We start from the raw sequence: 15,579 nt of genomic DNA, 5'->3' as shown, positions 1-15,579 counted from the left end.
TAAGAGAGAGGATCATGCCCTAATATCTATTTTTTTTTAAAAAAAGAACAGTATGTATTTTTAATAGTTTTTCAATTCAAGAATAATCAATTTCCTACATTACATTTACTTTGAATTAACAAATATTCCTTGAAGGGTTGTCCGATATATAAAAAAATTTGAACTAAATTTTTGTAAAAGCGTGCTCTTTTAGTCACATGACCACTGCAGTCTGCAGTGGTCCTATGACTTCCAAATGGAACAGGCATTGCTTTCCATAGTGGGCACAGTTCTTTGGAGCAATCGACACTGGATCTGCAAGGGCGCTAGAAAGTGATTATGGCACAGTTTTTTAATTCAAATTTCATTTTTTTCTATATTGGACAACCCCCTTTAACATAATGATATGTAAATCACTGTCATTACAAGCTAAAATAATGCAAAGCATGTAAAAGAAAGCAGGGAAGGAGGACGGCAGATGGAGTTTCCATTCACCTTCCCTTCCAATCTGTCATAAAAATACAGGCTTCTTCTGACGTCAACCCTCTCTTAACATCAGCCTCCTCAATTCTCATTTCAGACATTTGTAGAATATTCATAGAATATGCCAGATATGTTTAATATATGCTGGTTCCACCTTATTAACTCATAGTGATGTCATCGGGGTCTCCAAATCACTGTGACATCTAATGAAATGGTTTTACCGGTGCCGTTTACAGTTGCAGTAAGAATATACAAGATGAGAGAAAAACATTTACACATCTAAGATGAGAATATAAGTTGAAAATAAGAAGCATCTGTAGGTAAACATCAGGGATACCAACAAGAACGACAAACAGGGTCACAGTTACATGATTTGGTAGGTACCAGATATTTAAAATCAACTTCTTGTTTATGATTTTAGATTCCTTGATATTGAAAGCGCAACAGCAAGAAGGAAAAGTCATGTAATTATGGAAAACAAACTATGGATAGACATGTTACTGATGTTACTGATATGCAAATGAAGGAAAAATTGAAACAACATTTTCAAAACATCTCATTTAATTAAGTAGGAGCATCATGCACAAAAATACACTCTGCATTGGCTGCAAATTAATAAGATTATCAATGGATGTCTGAGGAACGTTCTGCCTTGCTGAATGCACTTGGTCACCAAATTATCAAGATCTGCTGCTGTCAGCTCACTTTCCAACTACCAACCAATGATGCCCCAGAAGGATTCGATGGGAGACAAGTCAGTAGATGCTTTCAGATCATGGTGGCATGTTTAAATCACCTGCTGTTGTCATGTTGAAAAGCAGCTTCTGTGAGCTCTTTGACAATTTGGTGACCTCACACCATTACTCTCAAAGCCTAAACTATCGTAGGGCCTAGGTTTCATGTTGCCTGTGCTACTGTGAGCAGCCTACGAGGCCTAATCGTTCTACCATGGCCTACAATGTTTCTGGACTTTTCTCCCAATCAAACACATCTGGGACCTCATTGGTCGGCAGTTGCAAAGGAAGCTACCAGAAGTGGATCTTGATTATAACATGTCAGTTTGTATTCAGCATGGCAGAACATTCCTTACACAGCAATTAATAACTTCACTGAACATGTCAAGGCAGCTGAGTGCATGTATTTCTGTATGTGGTGCTCATGCTAGATACTGATTCAATCGTGATGTTTTGAAAATTGTTTCCATTTTTTTTTTATAATTTACATATTGTAGCGTCTGCTGGCTCATCCGTATGGGTCCCCTCTTCGCACCATGTGGGGATGCCAGTTCATTCACCACCCTGGCCTCAGCATGGTCCTCGGTGTGTTCCTGCTTCCTGGTCTGTGTGTGCGCCGCCGTGAATGGTAAAAGTCAAGGAAAAAAGAGGGCACCACTGTCACAGGGTCCTCCGGTATCACACAATCAACAGAGCAAGAGAATAGTGAACAATTCCAAGACCTTTATTTAGGCAAAAATATGAAAGGTCCATATACGATGCACCACACAAAAGATGAGATAGTCCAGAACCCAAATGCAGTTCAGTAACAGAAGAAAAGTCCAACAATCCAGCAGACAGAGGATAACATAGTCCATATACTCTTCTTTCTCTCTGAGGTGCTGTGATCACATCATCATTCCACACAGGACTGATCTGTGTCTCACCTCCCTGATATTTTAAAAGTCCCTCTCCTCATTCACAGGTCAGGAGGGGGAAGGTCACAGGGGTTCATTGTTTCAACAAGCTACTTCAATATGTCATTAGCATATTGGCAAACAGCATTATTCACTGACCCTGTGAGAAGACAACAATACAGTACTGTGGGGCTGATATCAGATGGCAACAACAGCCATTCATCAATTAGCAAATAACTCATCCTACAAGAGAACACCATAATAATCAGTAAAATATTAATACAAATAAAATATCAGCACACCATATCCCACCATCACACCACCATAAGTGAACGGTGGCACGCTCCCATGTTTTTAATGGGGCAGTGTGCGCACAAGGTAAAATGCATCCAGCTGACAGCTGGGAGGCAGTTAGCTAATGTGAACATCTGCTAGATGTCTCCCAGTCAATAGCTGGGAGGCATCTTGTATAAAAGGCCTCCTCCCCAATAGGGAGGTGCTTGAGCAACCCCTACCTGTCGCACAAGCCTGACATCAACACTAGAGGCTCCAGTGAATACCAGTGAATACCAAGGTTGCTGCTTAATTATGCCCCTCCAGGGTAAGTCTGGGCTGTGGCACAGTAGTTCCACGAACCACGTGTACTACCTGCGAGGGTGACACATATCATTATCATGTCTATTGATCCTGTCATTTTTACAATTCCAGTACTTTTCCTTCTTGGTGTTTCAATTTCAAAGTTGAGGAGTGTTTATCTTATTCAGGCCTATCTGATTAGAACTCTTCATCTGTTTTAAATCCTTAAACATCATGCAAAATTCATTCATATGAGCTATGAAACCTATCTGAATCAAAAATATTCACTTGTTTAGACTAGATGATAGGCTTAAGCCGTCACCTATCCAGAGTATTAGAAAGATACACTTGTACAATCACATGTACTACCTGTACCCTTGCTGATCTATCTGATTTTGGGAAACCTATGCATCACACCATGCCTAGAAGACTCATCTTTAAGAATGTAATTGTAGGAGACTAGATATTGAATATTTCATAACTTTAATTATTTTTTAAGGTAGTTCCCACTTTTGTGCAGGTCAAATTTTTTATCTGTGATTTCTACTATTTTCTCTGCAATTTGCCTTCTCATGTATATCACAGATATTGCTTATTGCTTGTTTTAAGTTTACCAAGTTATGTCCCTTTTCTATATTTTCATTCATTCTTTATAAATAATATTAAAAAGGGTCACTATTGAGTGGAGGATGAAATTATGTGTAGATTTATAATCTGAAAATTTGTCTATCAAGTTAAATAGTTTCTTCCATAATTTCTAGAACCTCAATGCCTCCTTAACACAAGCATCTCAGGCACGGTACACCATAAATTATTTTTTTTATTATTTCTTATAACTTTAAGCATACTTATGACAGTGTTTGTCATTGTGTCTTAGCCTTTTGTATGTCATAAATAAGTTTCAAAACCCTGCTATCTAATAATCAATATAACAAGCTCTGAAGGCAATTTTCAACCTGCAGATTTACCGTGTTGTTGATACCCTGAAGCAATTTTACTAAATAGGTTGCTTTTCTTTTCTAACTTTATGAGCCTTGTCTTTATATGACCAGACATGGTTGTTTATTTCCTTGAGATGAAGCAGCTATTTTGAGGAGACAATTGCTTCCCATACAGGCAATACGATATGGCTGCGTTGTGCTCAACAGCAATGTCTCCGGTTCAGGGTTGGGCAATTAATTGGGGCCACATGAGGCACCATAACTATTGTGGAGGGACAAACGACATGCCAAACTGATATTTGCTGAATGTAATATTTATTATTATTTTACTTTAAATGTTATCGCTTAATATCAGAATTAAGTTTGTTGACTAGTTGCTGCTTATAATACATGTTATGATAAAGCTTATTATAACATGTATTTGTACCAGCAGCAGCTAATCAAAATCATATAATTTACTGCTTTTTATAAACTTTCTTAAAACAGTGAATCATACTGCTCCTGTTATTCAGTATTATATATACTTTAGATGTACCTTGATCAACAGGTTCCCACACACATTATGATGCCACCACAGCATCCCCTGCACACAGTATGACACCCCCCAGTCCCCACCACATAGTATAATGCTGCTCACAGCTCCCCAAACAATATGAAACATCCACTGCCTTCCACACACAGTAAGATGTGTCCCACATGCCCCCACAGTAAGATGACTCCTACATGCCCCCATAGCTCCTCCACACAGTAGGATGTCTGCAAAGCCCATCCACATTGTATGATGGCCTCCAAAGACCACCCAGCATGCAGTATGATGTCCCCACAGCCCCAAGACACAGTATGATACCTCCACAGCCCATCTCCCACACAGTATGATTCTTCCACATTTCCCCCTCACAGTATGATGCTCCCACATTTTCCCCACACAGTATGATGCCCCCACATTTCCCCCACACAATATGATGCCCCCACAGCTCCCCTACACAGAATAATGTACCCACAGCTCCTCCATACAGTATAATGCCCCCACAGCTCCCCTCATTGTATGATGTACCCACACAGTATGACGCCTCCATAGCTCTCAAACACATTATGATGTCCCCACAGTTCCCCCATATAGTATAAAGTTCTCATAGCCCTCCACAGTGTGATGCCCCATAATTTCACCCCCACAAGTACTGACTGACAATAATAAAAAAATACCTTGTCCCGATCCTTGCATTTAAATGACTTGGTGTGCTGAAAAAGATCTTCTTGTCTACCACTTTTTCAGTTACCCACACACATTCTTGCAGGTTGAATTTTTGCTTGGCTTGCTAAGCAGAAAAAAAAAGTCTTTGGGCAAAGTAACAGCTGAAAAAATAACAAAACAGTCAAGCAAACAGTGAATTCTGTCAGAGGTTAGCGGTTTTATATAGTGAATTGTCTGATGGAGCTCACCAGGGAATGTCTGCTCATCCTCAACCTGCACGCTGTATTGCTACATTGAAATAAATAGACGTATTGTATCCATAAATCCTAATTTCTCCACCACGTTCAGAGAGCATCTGGCACTGCTTCTTATGTTATAACCAATGTTATATTACGATTATTTTGTTTTAATAGAAAAGTATTTTACATTTTCTCTTTTTTTTGTTTTACACCTTTGTACATTTTGGGGGGCCTTGGCCCTACCATGCTTTAGGGGTGGCATTTTAGTTATTACTTCTTCCTGTCTATATAAAAAAACAACTTTGCACTAAGCATTAGATCTGCGTTTTAAGTAGATATCTAATAGAGTTTATTCTGTCAGTTTTGTTGAGGATGCTTTTTCCTGTTATGGAATTTTGTACATCAATCAGGGTTTTTCCTTATGACCTTTGCTCATGGCCATATTACTGCTTTGTGTGTGAACGGTATATCAAGTGCCCAGGACGAGATTGGATCTCACCTTGGGAGCTCCTGATCACTTTTCCCCTGACCTTTCTGCCCATGACATGAATATATATAGCTCATGCACAAAGCTCCAATATGGCCATGTGTGTGAGCCATTAAATAGGTAATATATCCACATACCCTTAACAGTCTCCAATTTTCTTTCAGTAGACAAAATTTATTTTCTGGTTTAATTACTCTTAATGATACAATTTGCACATTTAAATTTTTTCCAAATTTGTTAAAAATGAACAACAATGAGAAAATAAGATTTATGTCTGTTTATTGTTTTAAAGTGCATAGTAATTACCAAGTGTTGTCTAATGATGCTGAAAATTGAAAAGGTTTCAGACACCCATAAAACTCCATAAACATTAAGGAATAATAGGCTCGGATGTGAATGGCCTTGGATATCTCCAGTCATTATCAGTTCTGCAATTTACTTAATATCAGTGTTTCCAAATAAACCAAAATGTAGACGTGACGTCGCTATCACAATGCAACATTTATCTCCTCTGTGTTGTGAATATTCTATGTGATTTACGCTGTGTTCTCTGCATCATATTTGACTGCTCATAATGAAGTTAATGTGTTTTCATGCTTTATGAATCTCGCATAGCTTATAATTTAATAAAGATGGAATTTTATGCAAATATGTAATCCTTCTAGGATAGCTCTGTTTAGTGCTGAGTATATTTGTGGGCCATGCTTATTGCTGTCACATTTAATACAGACAGGATACTAAAGAGAATCTCCCACTAATATCAAATTATTTCCTGGAAAAATAAATCCCTGAATTGTATTCTTGTAAAGTCTTTTAATATTCTAGTTAGAAATGTGTTATCTTGGTTTGCTACATGCTTTAACAATTGCTGGATGACTACCACTAATGGCAATCATCACAGTAGCCATAAAAGTTAACTCTCCTGCCCTAATCATTGAATGACATATTAGACTGCTATGTACTGTCAAATGGGGCCCTCAGCCCAGCTTAAATTAAGGGGGTTTCTCATAAAATAATGGTATATTGCTAGGATAAGTCAACACTATATGAACAATAGGTGCCAGACCTCTGGATCTCCCACTGATCCTTTGAATAAAGGGACCACTTTACAGTTTTGTCCTGCATGGCAGATGGTCTGGTGCTGGTGTAAGTTCTCAGAATTGAGAGGGTCCCAGAGGTCAGATGTCCACCAATCATTAATTAACACTTGGTTTGTACACCTTGAGAAAGGCACCGCTTTGCCACAGAAACCAGATGATATTAATAATTTGGAATCCCAATGCTTTTCATTCCCGCAGTGTAGCCTAAACGTGCCAGTTTCCATTTTTGCCATTACACATGTGGAACAACCCTTTCTTCCAACATCAGGGCAGCAGTAGTGGCTTTCCACGCTTTAAAGGTGTTGTGTCGGGCACACAACACCTTCATGTGATCGCTACCATGATTTTCACTTATCTTTCACCTGACAGTATTGCCCTATCTGCGTGCTCTTCTGTCCCTCTCCAGAGCTTCACAATCATAGTGGCATGTCATAGCTAAATGTCCTCATTTTATGATATGGATGATATTATTTTTAACTCTTTTGAAGTGTAAGTGCCACTCTTCCACCATTTCTTTAGGAGTAGTGTTTAGAAAATCAACTTCCAAAAATGAGGAAAGCATCAAATACGGAATATAGATGTGACCGTGGTGGTGCTGGTGTAGTTGATGATGTGGTGGTGGTGTAGCTGATGCAAAGAGGATGTGGTCATTCTGTACCTACATGCAAAATTATAATACCTTCCTCTGGTGCGCGCAGGCAACAGGACTTTATGCGTCCTTTCGTAGGCCTGAATACCATGGCACAAATGATGATACTATAAGATGCTGAAATGGTGTTAGATTGGATAGCGGAGAGTGATTTCCAGTTCCTTCGCATCATCTTCCACCAGGTCCAGTGCAGAAAGTGCCCTGTTGGCAAGTTAGGACCATTGTGCAATTGGGAGCCAATGAAGGGGTTTGCAGAGGGAATAAGCAGAAGAGTAGCATGGACATAGGTGGACTAGTCTGGCAGCAGAGTTAAAGACAGACTAAAGGTACCGTCACACTAAGCGACGCTGCAGCGATACAGACAACGATGCCGATCGCTGCAGCGTCGCTGTTTGGTCGCTGGAGAGCTGTCACACAGACCGCTCTCCAGCGACCAACGATGCCGAGGTCCCTGGGTAACCAGGGTAAACATCGGGTTGCTAAGTGCAGGGCCGCGCTTAGTAACCTGATGTTTACCCTGGTTACCAGTGTAAAATGTAAAAAAACAAACAGTACATACTCACCTTCTGATGTCTGTCACACGTCCCTCGCTGTCCGCTTCCTGCACTGACTGAGTGCCGGCCCTAACAGCAGAGCGGTGACGTCACCGCTGTGCTTTCACTTATGGCCGGCGCTCAGTCAGTGCAGGAAGCGGACAGCGAGGGACGTGTGACAGACATCAGAGGGTGAGTATGTACTGTTTGTTTATTTACATTTTACACTGGTAACCAGGGTAAACATCGGGTTACTAAGCACGGCCCTGCACTTAGTAACCCGATATTTACCCTGGTTACCATTGTAAAACATCGCTGGTATCGTTGCTTTTGCTGTCAAACACAACGATACACGGCGATCTGACGACCAAATAAAGTTCTGAACTTTAATCAACGACCAGCGATATCACAGCAGGATCCTGATCGCTGCTGCGTGTCAAACACAACGATATCGCTATCCAGGACGCTGCAATGTCACGGATCGCTAGCAATATCGTTTAGTGTGACGGTACCTTAAGGAGATGCAATGATTCAATGGGGGATGATAAGGTCCTAGACCCCATATGGAGTGGAGGCCATCCTACTGACATGCTCAGTTCGGAGGAAAAGGAGGTGGTGATGCTGCCACAACAGCACAACAAAAGAGGGAGCTGGTTGCAAAGGCACAGCGGGCAGCCACTAGCCAGTACATCGGCTGCTACTGCCAACTGCGCTGCAGAAATATCCACACCAAAGACAGTTAAAAAAAGCTCCCTGGCATGGCATTTCTTCAGGGAATGTACTGATGACAAGAGACAGGTAGTTTTCACTCGGTGCCGTGAGACCCTGAAGCAAGGCATAAATATTCTGATCTTTAGCACCACCTGTATGACGAGGCATCTGAATTCCAAACACATTGTGCAATGGAGTACACACTTTAAAAGCATGATAGATCTGAGCTTCTTTCTGAACCTTCTTCTGCGCAGTCTTGGCCTCTTCCTCCAGCTCAAGATAACAGGGCCACCTGCCTCCCTGCAATGAGAGGATGTGACAGCACCACCACCACCACCACCAGTGTCATCGAGCATCTCCACACCATCCCATGGAATTGTTCAGCTTTCCAAAATTTGCCAAAATCCTCAAAAGGGGAGATAACTTCTAGCCACCCATGAGCCATGGTCCCGGATCACAGCATTTCCAAATACTGGCCTTTGAAATGCTGTCATTCTGGCTGGTGGAATTGGACAGTTTTTAAAAACTGATGTCGGTGGCTGTCCCGCAGTACGTTGTTCCCAGATGCCACTACTCTTCCAGGCAGACTGGGAACAACAATTTGCTTGACTGCTGCCTTTCTTGGATGTGGTACACATTTATGAGGTTGCCTCTCCGGAATGGAATCCTGATTCTCCGTCACCCATGTGTACTCTGCAGGTGGGGGCCTATGGTGTTATGACCTGGTGGTTAAGAGGCCACACCGATATGACCTGGTGGCTAAAACGCAACATGGGACGAGCTTTGAGGAGGTGGTATCTCTACTGACCGCAGTCCCTAATCCTAACAACAACACTAGTAATAGCCGTGGGATGTTCCTGACTCTCCCTAGACACCTCTTCACAGCCTAAGAATTAACTACCCCTAAAGAAGGAAATAGAAAGCTATCTTGCCTCAGAGAAAACCCCAAAAGGAAAGATAGCCCCCCACAAATATTGGCTGTGAGTGGAGAGGGAAATGACATACACAGAAATGAAATCAGTTTTCAGCAAAGGAGGCCAATACTAAACTTGATAGACAGAGAGAAAAGGATACTGTGCGGTCAGTATTAAAAACTACAAAAATCCACGCAGAGTTTACAAAAATGAACTCCACACCGACTCACGGTGTGGAGGGGCAAATCTGCTTCCCAAAGCTTCCAGCTAGCCTGAATATGACATAGTGACAAGCTGGACAAAAAGAGACATATTTGCAAAGCAATAATGTCCAAAGCAAATGGACAAACAAGAACTAGCAGAACTTATCTTTTGCTGACAAGGACAGGCCATATGAGAAATCCAGGGAGAGAACCAAATCCAACCTAAGACATTGACAGCTGGCATGAACTAAAGCCCAGAGCAGGTTTAAATAACAAACCCAGGCAAGGCGATCAGTGATGGCAGCTGCTACAGCTACCAAAAGGAACAGCAGTTCCACTCGAAACCACCACAGGGAGCCCAAGGGCAGAACTCACAAAAATACCATTAGCAACCACAGGAGGGAGCTCCAGAACGGAATTCACAACACTATGGGCGGTTTGAGATTGGATGGCTAAGAATGCCTCCAGTTCCTTCACTTTGTGTTTCATTGGGTTCCCTCTTAATTATGGACCTAGTTCGAACAAATAAGAAAATAGAAACGGATTACAATTACATTATCCCTAGCCGAAGTATTCATGCGTGGTTGCCTGCTTTGAACAAGACGTTTTTCAGATGAAACACTTTGGGCCTCCGGGACCTTAAGGCAATAGCATTGGAGAGGCATCCAGAGGCAAAGTCTCCCAGCGGACCGCTATCTGCTATCTGTATACAGAATCAAGCTGCAAGCTTTTTATCTGTGGCTGCTCTACTATACACTACTAAAGATAAAACTACTCTGTACCATGCTCTTTGGGTGAAATTTGTAGGAGAAGATTCTGTAGGGGTACACTGCCTCATGGTCTGTGGGTGAAATTTGCAACCTGCTTCTAAGGGGGTACTCTGCTCCATGCTTTGTGGGTGACATTTTTTATAAGATTCTGTTGGGGTCCTTTGCTCATGCTTGGTTGGAGAAATTTGTAAGCTGCTTCTTAGGGGGTATTGTGCCCCATGGTCTGTGGGTGAAATTTTTAACTGGACTGGAGGAAGCAAGCCTCAGTATCTGAGGGCACTGGTAAAATTTTTATGTTATTCATTTATTTCCTATTTTACCATGATTGCTATGGTGACAGAATCAATTTAAGTCATTTTCCTACCCACATTTGTTTTCATGGCAATTGTCCTGCTCTTACCCCCATGTAGCTTTCTTTTGCAGCACCTTAGCCGTGACTATCACAATTTTACAGCCATTTTAAAGCACCAAAGTTTGTGTCCACATTGACTTCTGTTGGATTCAGATAACTCAAGTAGAAATACCCATTTAAAAATAGTTAATATAGTGAGCAAAACTCAGAACAATGAATATAAATCAAGCAACAATGGAGTATATTTGGTAGAGATGGGCGAACCTGAACAGTAAAGTTTGGCGTCCATACTGAACACCTACTGTTCGGGCATGGACATCAAACATGGACTTCACCAGGAAGTCCGTGTCATGTTCAGCTCCCGAACACCGTATTCGGGAGCTGAACCTGACCGTGTTTTTTGCTCTGTCATGTGCATAACAGCGCAGCAAACATTGCATCTGATCAGCAGTAAAATCTTTACTGCCGGTCAGACAGCCGCCATTCCTATGCAGTCAAATGACAGCGTGAGCCCGCAGCTGTGATCGGAGGTATAACGTTTACCTTAAGTCAATGGCACAGGCTGATGGGACCACTGCTCTCAGCAAACTACTTCTGCTGCCTCTAATAAGAAAAAGAAGCACATCAAGGTCACGGAGTGGCCTAGCCAGTCTCTAGACCTTAATCCCATAGAAAACCTATGGAGGGAGTTGAAGCTCCAAGTTGTCAAGCAACAGCCTCAGAATCTTAATGATTTAGAGATGATCTGCAAAGAGGAGTGGACCAAAATTCCTCTTGACATGTGCGCAAACCTCATAATCAACTACAAAAAACATCTGACTGCTGTGCTTGCCAACAAGGGTTTTGCCACCAAGTATTAAGTATTGTTTGCCTGAGGGATCAAATAGTTATTTCTCACTGCAAAATGCAAATAATTTTATATAATTTTACAATGTGATTTTCTGGATTTTATTTTTGATATTTTATCTCTCAATGTTAAAATTAACCTACCCTTAAAATTATAGACTGTTCATGTCTTTGTCAGTGGGCAAACTTACAAAATCAGCAAGGGATCACAAACTTATTTCCCTCAGTGGACAGGATGGTATAGAGAAGAAGAAGCTGAACAGAATGATATATAAGTTTGTTGGTAAAGAGTCCAATGTATTTTATTAATTGAAATCCTTGGTGTTTCTATGCATATGAGTCCAGTGGGTGGTACTACTCCATGATTGGTTATCTCTGCATGCAGAGTCATACAGGGAAGACTGTCAGTCAATGAATATGACCGCCCACTGGCTCACATGCATAGAAACACCAAGGGTTTCAATGAATAAAATACTTTTCCTTTTTGTCCGGTTCTATAACATCTTGCTTGCGAATCAGATATCATTTTCAACATGACAAATTCATATTAAAGGCACATACTCCGTAGTCGGTGAAATTCACAGCAACTATTCCTAGGCTACAATCAGTAACTATTTTGCTCAGGTTGATTGGGATAGCAAAGGGTTTGGGCAGGGGATTTTTTTTCTTCTCATGGCTCAGCCATATCATAATGAATGTCAAGTAAAGTGCCATTGACAGCCCGATTGGTATCTTCAGAAGAAAATAAAGGTATCATCCACCTATTGGAAGTGATCTGTGACAGCTCAGTGCACAATGTAGTATGTTAACACTTGAAAGTATACATAGCACTAGACGAAAATAATTTTATAGTCCATTCTTAATGATGGCTTCCTTGGTAGTCTGTATTCTGAGAAGATCAATCGTTAGTCCAGTCGTTGTACGGTGATATGATTAAGGAAATTCTAGCTGCTGTAGAAGGCATCACATTGTAATACTACATATAGTAACTACCGTATTTTCCGGCGTATAAGACGACTTTTTAACCCCCGAAAATCTTCTTAAAAGTCGGGGGTCGTCTTATACGCCGGGAATCGACTTGTACGCCGGTGTATATGGTGGGTGGGGAGGGGGAGTGATCCTGATGACGAGGGGGCGTCTCACAGGAAAGTGAGTAATCCCCATTACCTTATCCTAGCGGTGCAGCGTGGGGGTGTCAGTGCTGGGAGCGGCGGCGGCTGCTGTGTTCTGGTGCGGCGGCTCCTCTTCTGTGTGGGGCCTCTGTGCTGTGGGGTGGCGGCGGCAGCGGCGTATCTTTATCCAGTTGGGGCTCCTCCGGCATCTCCTTAGCCCTGGAGGCCCCGCCGCAACTCCATCGGTGCAATGTGGTGGCCTCCGGGAAAATGGCCGCTGCTCAGATTCAGATCTCGTGTCCCGAGATTTCGGGACGAGATCTGAATCTGAGCAGCGGCCATTTTCCCGGAGGCCACCGCATCGCACCTATTGAGCTGCCTCCGGGAAAATGGCCGCTGCATTGCACTCATGGAGTTGCGGCGGGGCCTCCAGGGCTAAGGAGATGCCGGAGGAGCCCCAACTGGATAAAGATATGCCGCCGCCACCGCCACCGCCACCGCCACCGCACAGCACAGAGGCCCCACACAGAAGAGGAGCCGCCGCGCCAGAGCACAGCAGCCGCCGCACCAGAGCACAGCAGCCGCCGCCGCCACTCCCAGCACTGAGACCCCCACGCTGCACCGCTACGATAAGGTAATGGGGGATACTCACTTTCCTGTGAGACACCCCCTCGTCATCAGGATCACTCCCCCCCCCCCCCCAAAAAGGCACATATTCACCGGCCCTATAAGACGACATAGGGTGTATAAGAAGACCCCCGACTTTTAAGAAGATTTTATATTTTAACTGGTAAAGTTGGGGGGTCGTCTTATACGCCCAGTCGTCTTATACGCCGGAAAATACGGTAGTATAAATGTAATGCAGCTCTAGAATGTAATACAGACTATTACCCAGAATCAGAGCATGATAAGAAGTGTAGAATTTAAGAGGAAGCTTTCTAGTATGCGAAACCCTTTGTTTTTAGCAGAGCTTAAGTGAGGTATTCATCCATTTATTCTTAAGGGGAATTTGTCACCATGTTTTTGCCACCTACTCGGAAAGCAGCATAATATAATGCCACAGACCCAGATTCCAGAGATGTACCACTTACTGGACTACTTCATGCAATTTTGATAAAAATCATTGTTTTATCAGCAGGAGATCACTAGAGGACTAGTGAACCTGCTGCCATGTAGTCCTCCATATTCATGAGCTCTGTATAACCCCAACCCACACCACTGATTGGCAGCCTTCTGCCTTCGCACCATGTACATGGAAATCTATACAGAAATATACAGGTTATACAGAGCTCAGTATTTAGACAACTGGTAGAACTGAAGCAGATAAAACTGATTTTTTTTTTTTTAAACTACAGCAAGCAGCTCTATAAGTGGCACATCACTGGAATGAAGGTCTCTTCACCTACATTTTACCACAATCAAATGGGGTAGCAAAATTCTGGTAACAGACTTCCCTTAAATATTACAATTCTTTCAGCCTGAAGTCTCCACTAGAGGGAACTCTTACATATGGATTTTTACAACTAATGTTGAGTTTAGTGTCTAATTTCATGTGCATTCAGTGTCCCATAGTGTTAACTGCAGGTAGCCAGAATTGTATCATTTCAATTATAACTGTGCGAAGGGCTTATTAGCTGCATTGTACTTTCAACTTTAGATTACATGGAAATTGCAAGTATAATTTAGCTCCTTACCGTTACATACAATTACAAGTATTATATTCAAAAGATTTCATTTTCTGGAGGATAGTTGAAAAAATGTCTTTCAGAGTAAAACCTATTTATCTACATTTTCCAAAATTTTAGGCATGAAACCCAAAACTTTTGTTAGAACTCCAGGGAAAATGGGAAATAACTTATAACTGTTGCTCCAGCAATGTTTACCAAGATTACCATTACTGACCCCAAAACTTGTACATAGAGAGGAAGAGGACTAGATCTCTACTGTCTACTACTAGAAGTAGCAATCCAAAAAGTCAATATCGACCCATTAACGAGCCTTGTCACATGACTTTTAGGATAAAAGCCAAACCAGAATTTCAATTTGCAGATACTGTGTTTTGTGGTGTTGCCCCTCATCAGGGTACAGTATGAGATCTACACCCTGCAAACTGAAAATCTGGTTTGGCTTTAATCCTGAGTCATGTGGCGACAGTTGTTAAACTGTCTATATTAACTTTTAGGATTACTACTACCAATACCAATTACTACTATCAATAAGTGGCACTAGAGTTCAAGCCCTCTTACTCTGAGGAGGCAATTTGTATATTTTACCGTAATTTCCGAGAAGAGCATTGAATGGCTTACAAGCCTCCTTACACTGGCAGGCAAGTCTCCAGATGGAGAAATATTACCCTTTAGATATAAAGTGATCTACATTTTGTCTTTTCCAAACTGAAAAATTCCCTCATCACAAATCATTGGAGTTTGGAAAAGAAAAAACAAAAAAAAGAGAAAGAAACAAAAACAAACAGGATTTGCCGAAAGAGAACAATTCATACAGTGTTTGCACTAGTCAGCTCTGTATGGCATAGTGTGTGTGTGTGTGTGTGCGTGTGTGTGTGTATAATGTGTCTATAAATGTGGCTGTAGAAAGCTGACACAAAGGTTTAAAGTTATTTTAAGTGACATTTTCTCTTTCCTTGTTTCCAAAAAGAGTTGTATGTTACCTGACAAGACAGTGAAGACAGCAGAAAAAGCATTTAGCTTCAGACCATCCACAACGTTATTTGACTGAAAGAATTCTAGGCACATGAGGCTGAATCCAACGACTAACAGTAAAATGAACAGCACTTCAGACACCACGGACAGCCAGAGCACACCTGAAACACAACACATGAGGAAATAAACTTTACAATTTGAA

At 41.8% G+C, this 15,579-nt stretch overlaps 1 protein-coding gene across 2 annotated transcripts in view; it reads right to left on the bottom strand.

Moving 5' to 3' along the window:
* The window catches only part of GSG1L (GSG1 like), a 316,149-nt gene that overhangs the window by 18,204 nt on the left and 282,366 nt on the right, over positions 1 to 15,579 (bottom strand). Inside the window, exon 3 of one of the 2 annotated variants that reach the window (XM_077275287.1) lies at positions 15,386 to 15,538. The exons of the other annotated variant lie outside the window; for it this stretch is intronic. Within the exon in view, the coding sequence (XP_077131402.1) occupies positions 15,386 to 15,538 (153 nt within the window). The remainder of the gene's footprint in view (positions 1 to 15,385; positions 15,539 to 15,579) is intronic. 2 annotated transcript variants of the gene reach the window in all.

This window comes from Ranitomeya variabilis, chromosome 7 (genome assembly GCF_051348905.1).
Source record: "Ranitomeya variabilis isolate aRanVar5 chromosome 7, aRanVar5.hap1, whole genome shotgun sequence".
NCBI classification, from domain to species: domain Eukaryota; kingdom Metazoa; phylum Chordata; class Amphibia; order Anura; family Dendrobatidae; genus Ranitomeya; species Ranitomeya variabilis.
This window is presented reverse-complemented; position numbering and strand designations above follow the sequence as displayed.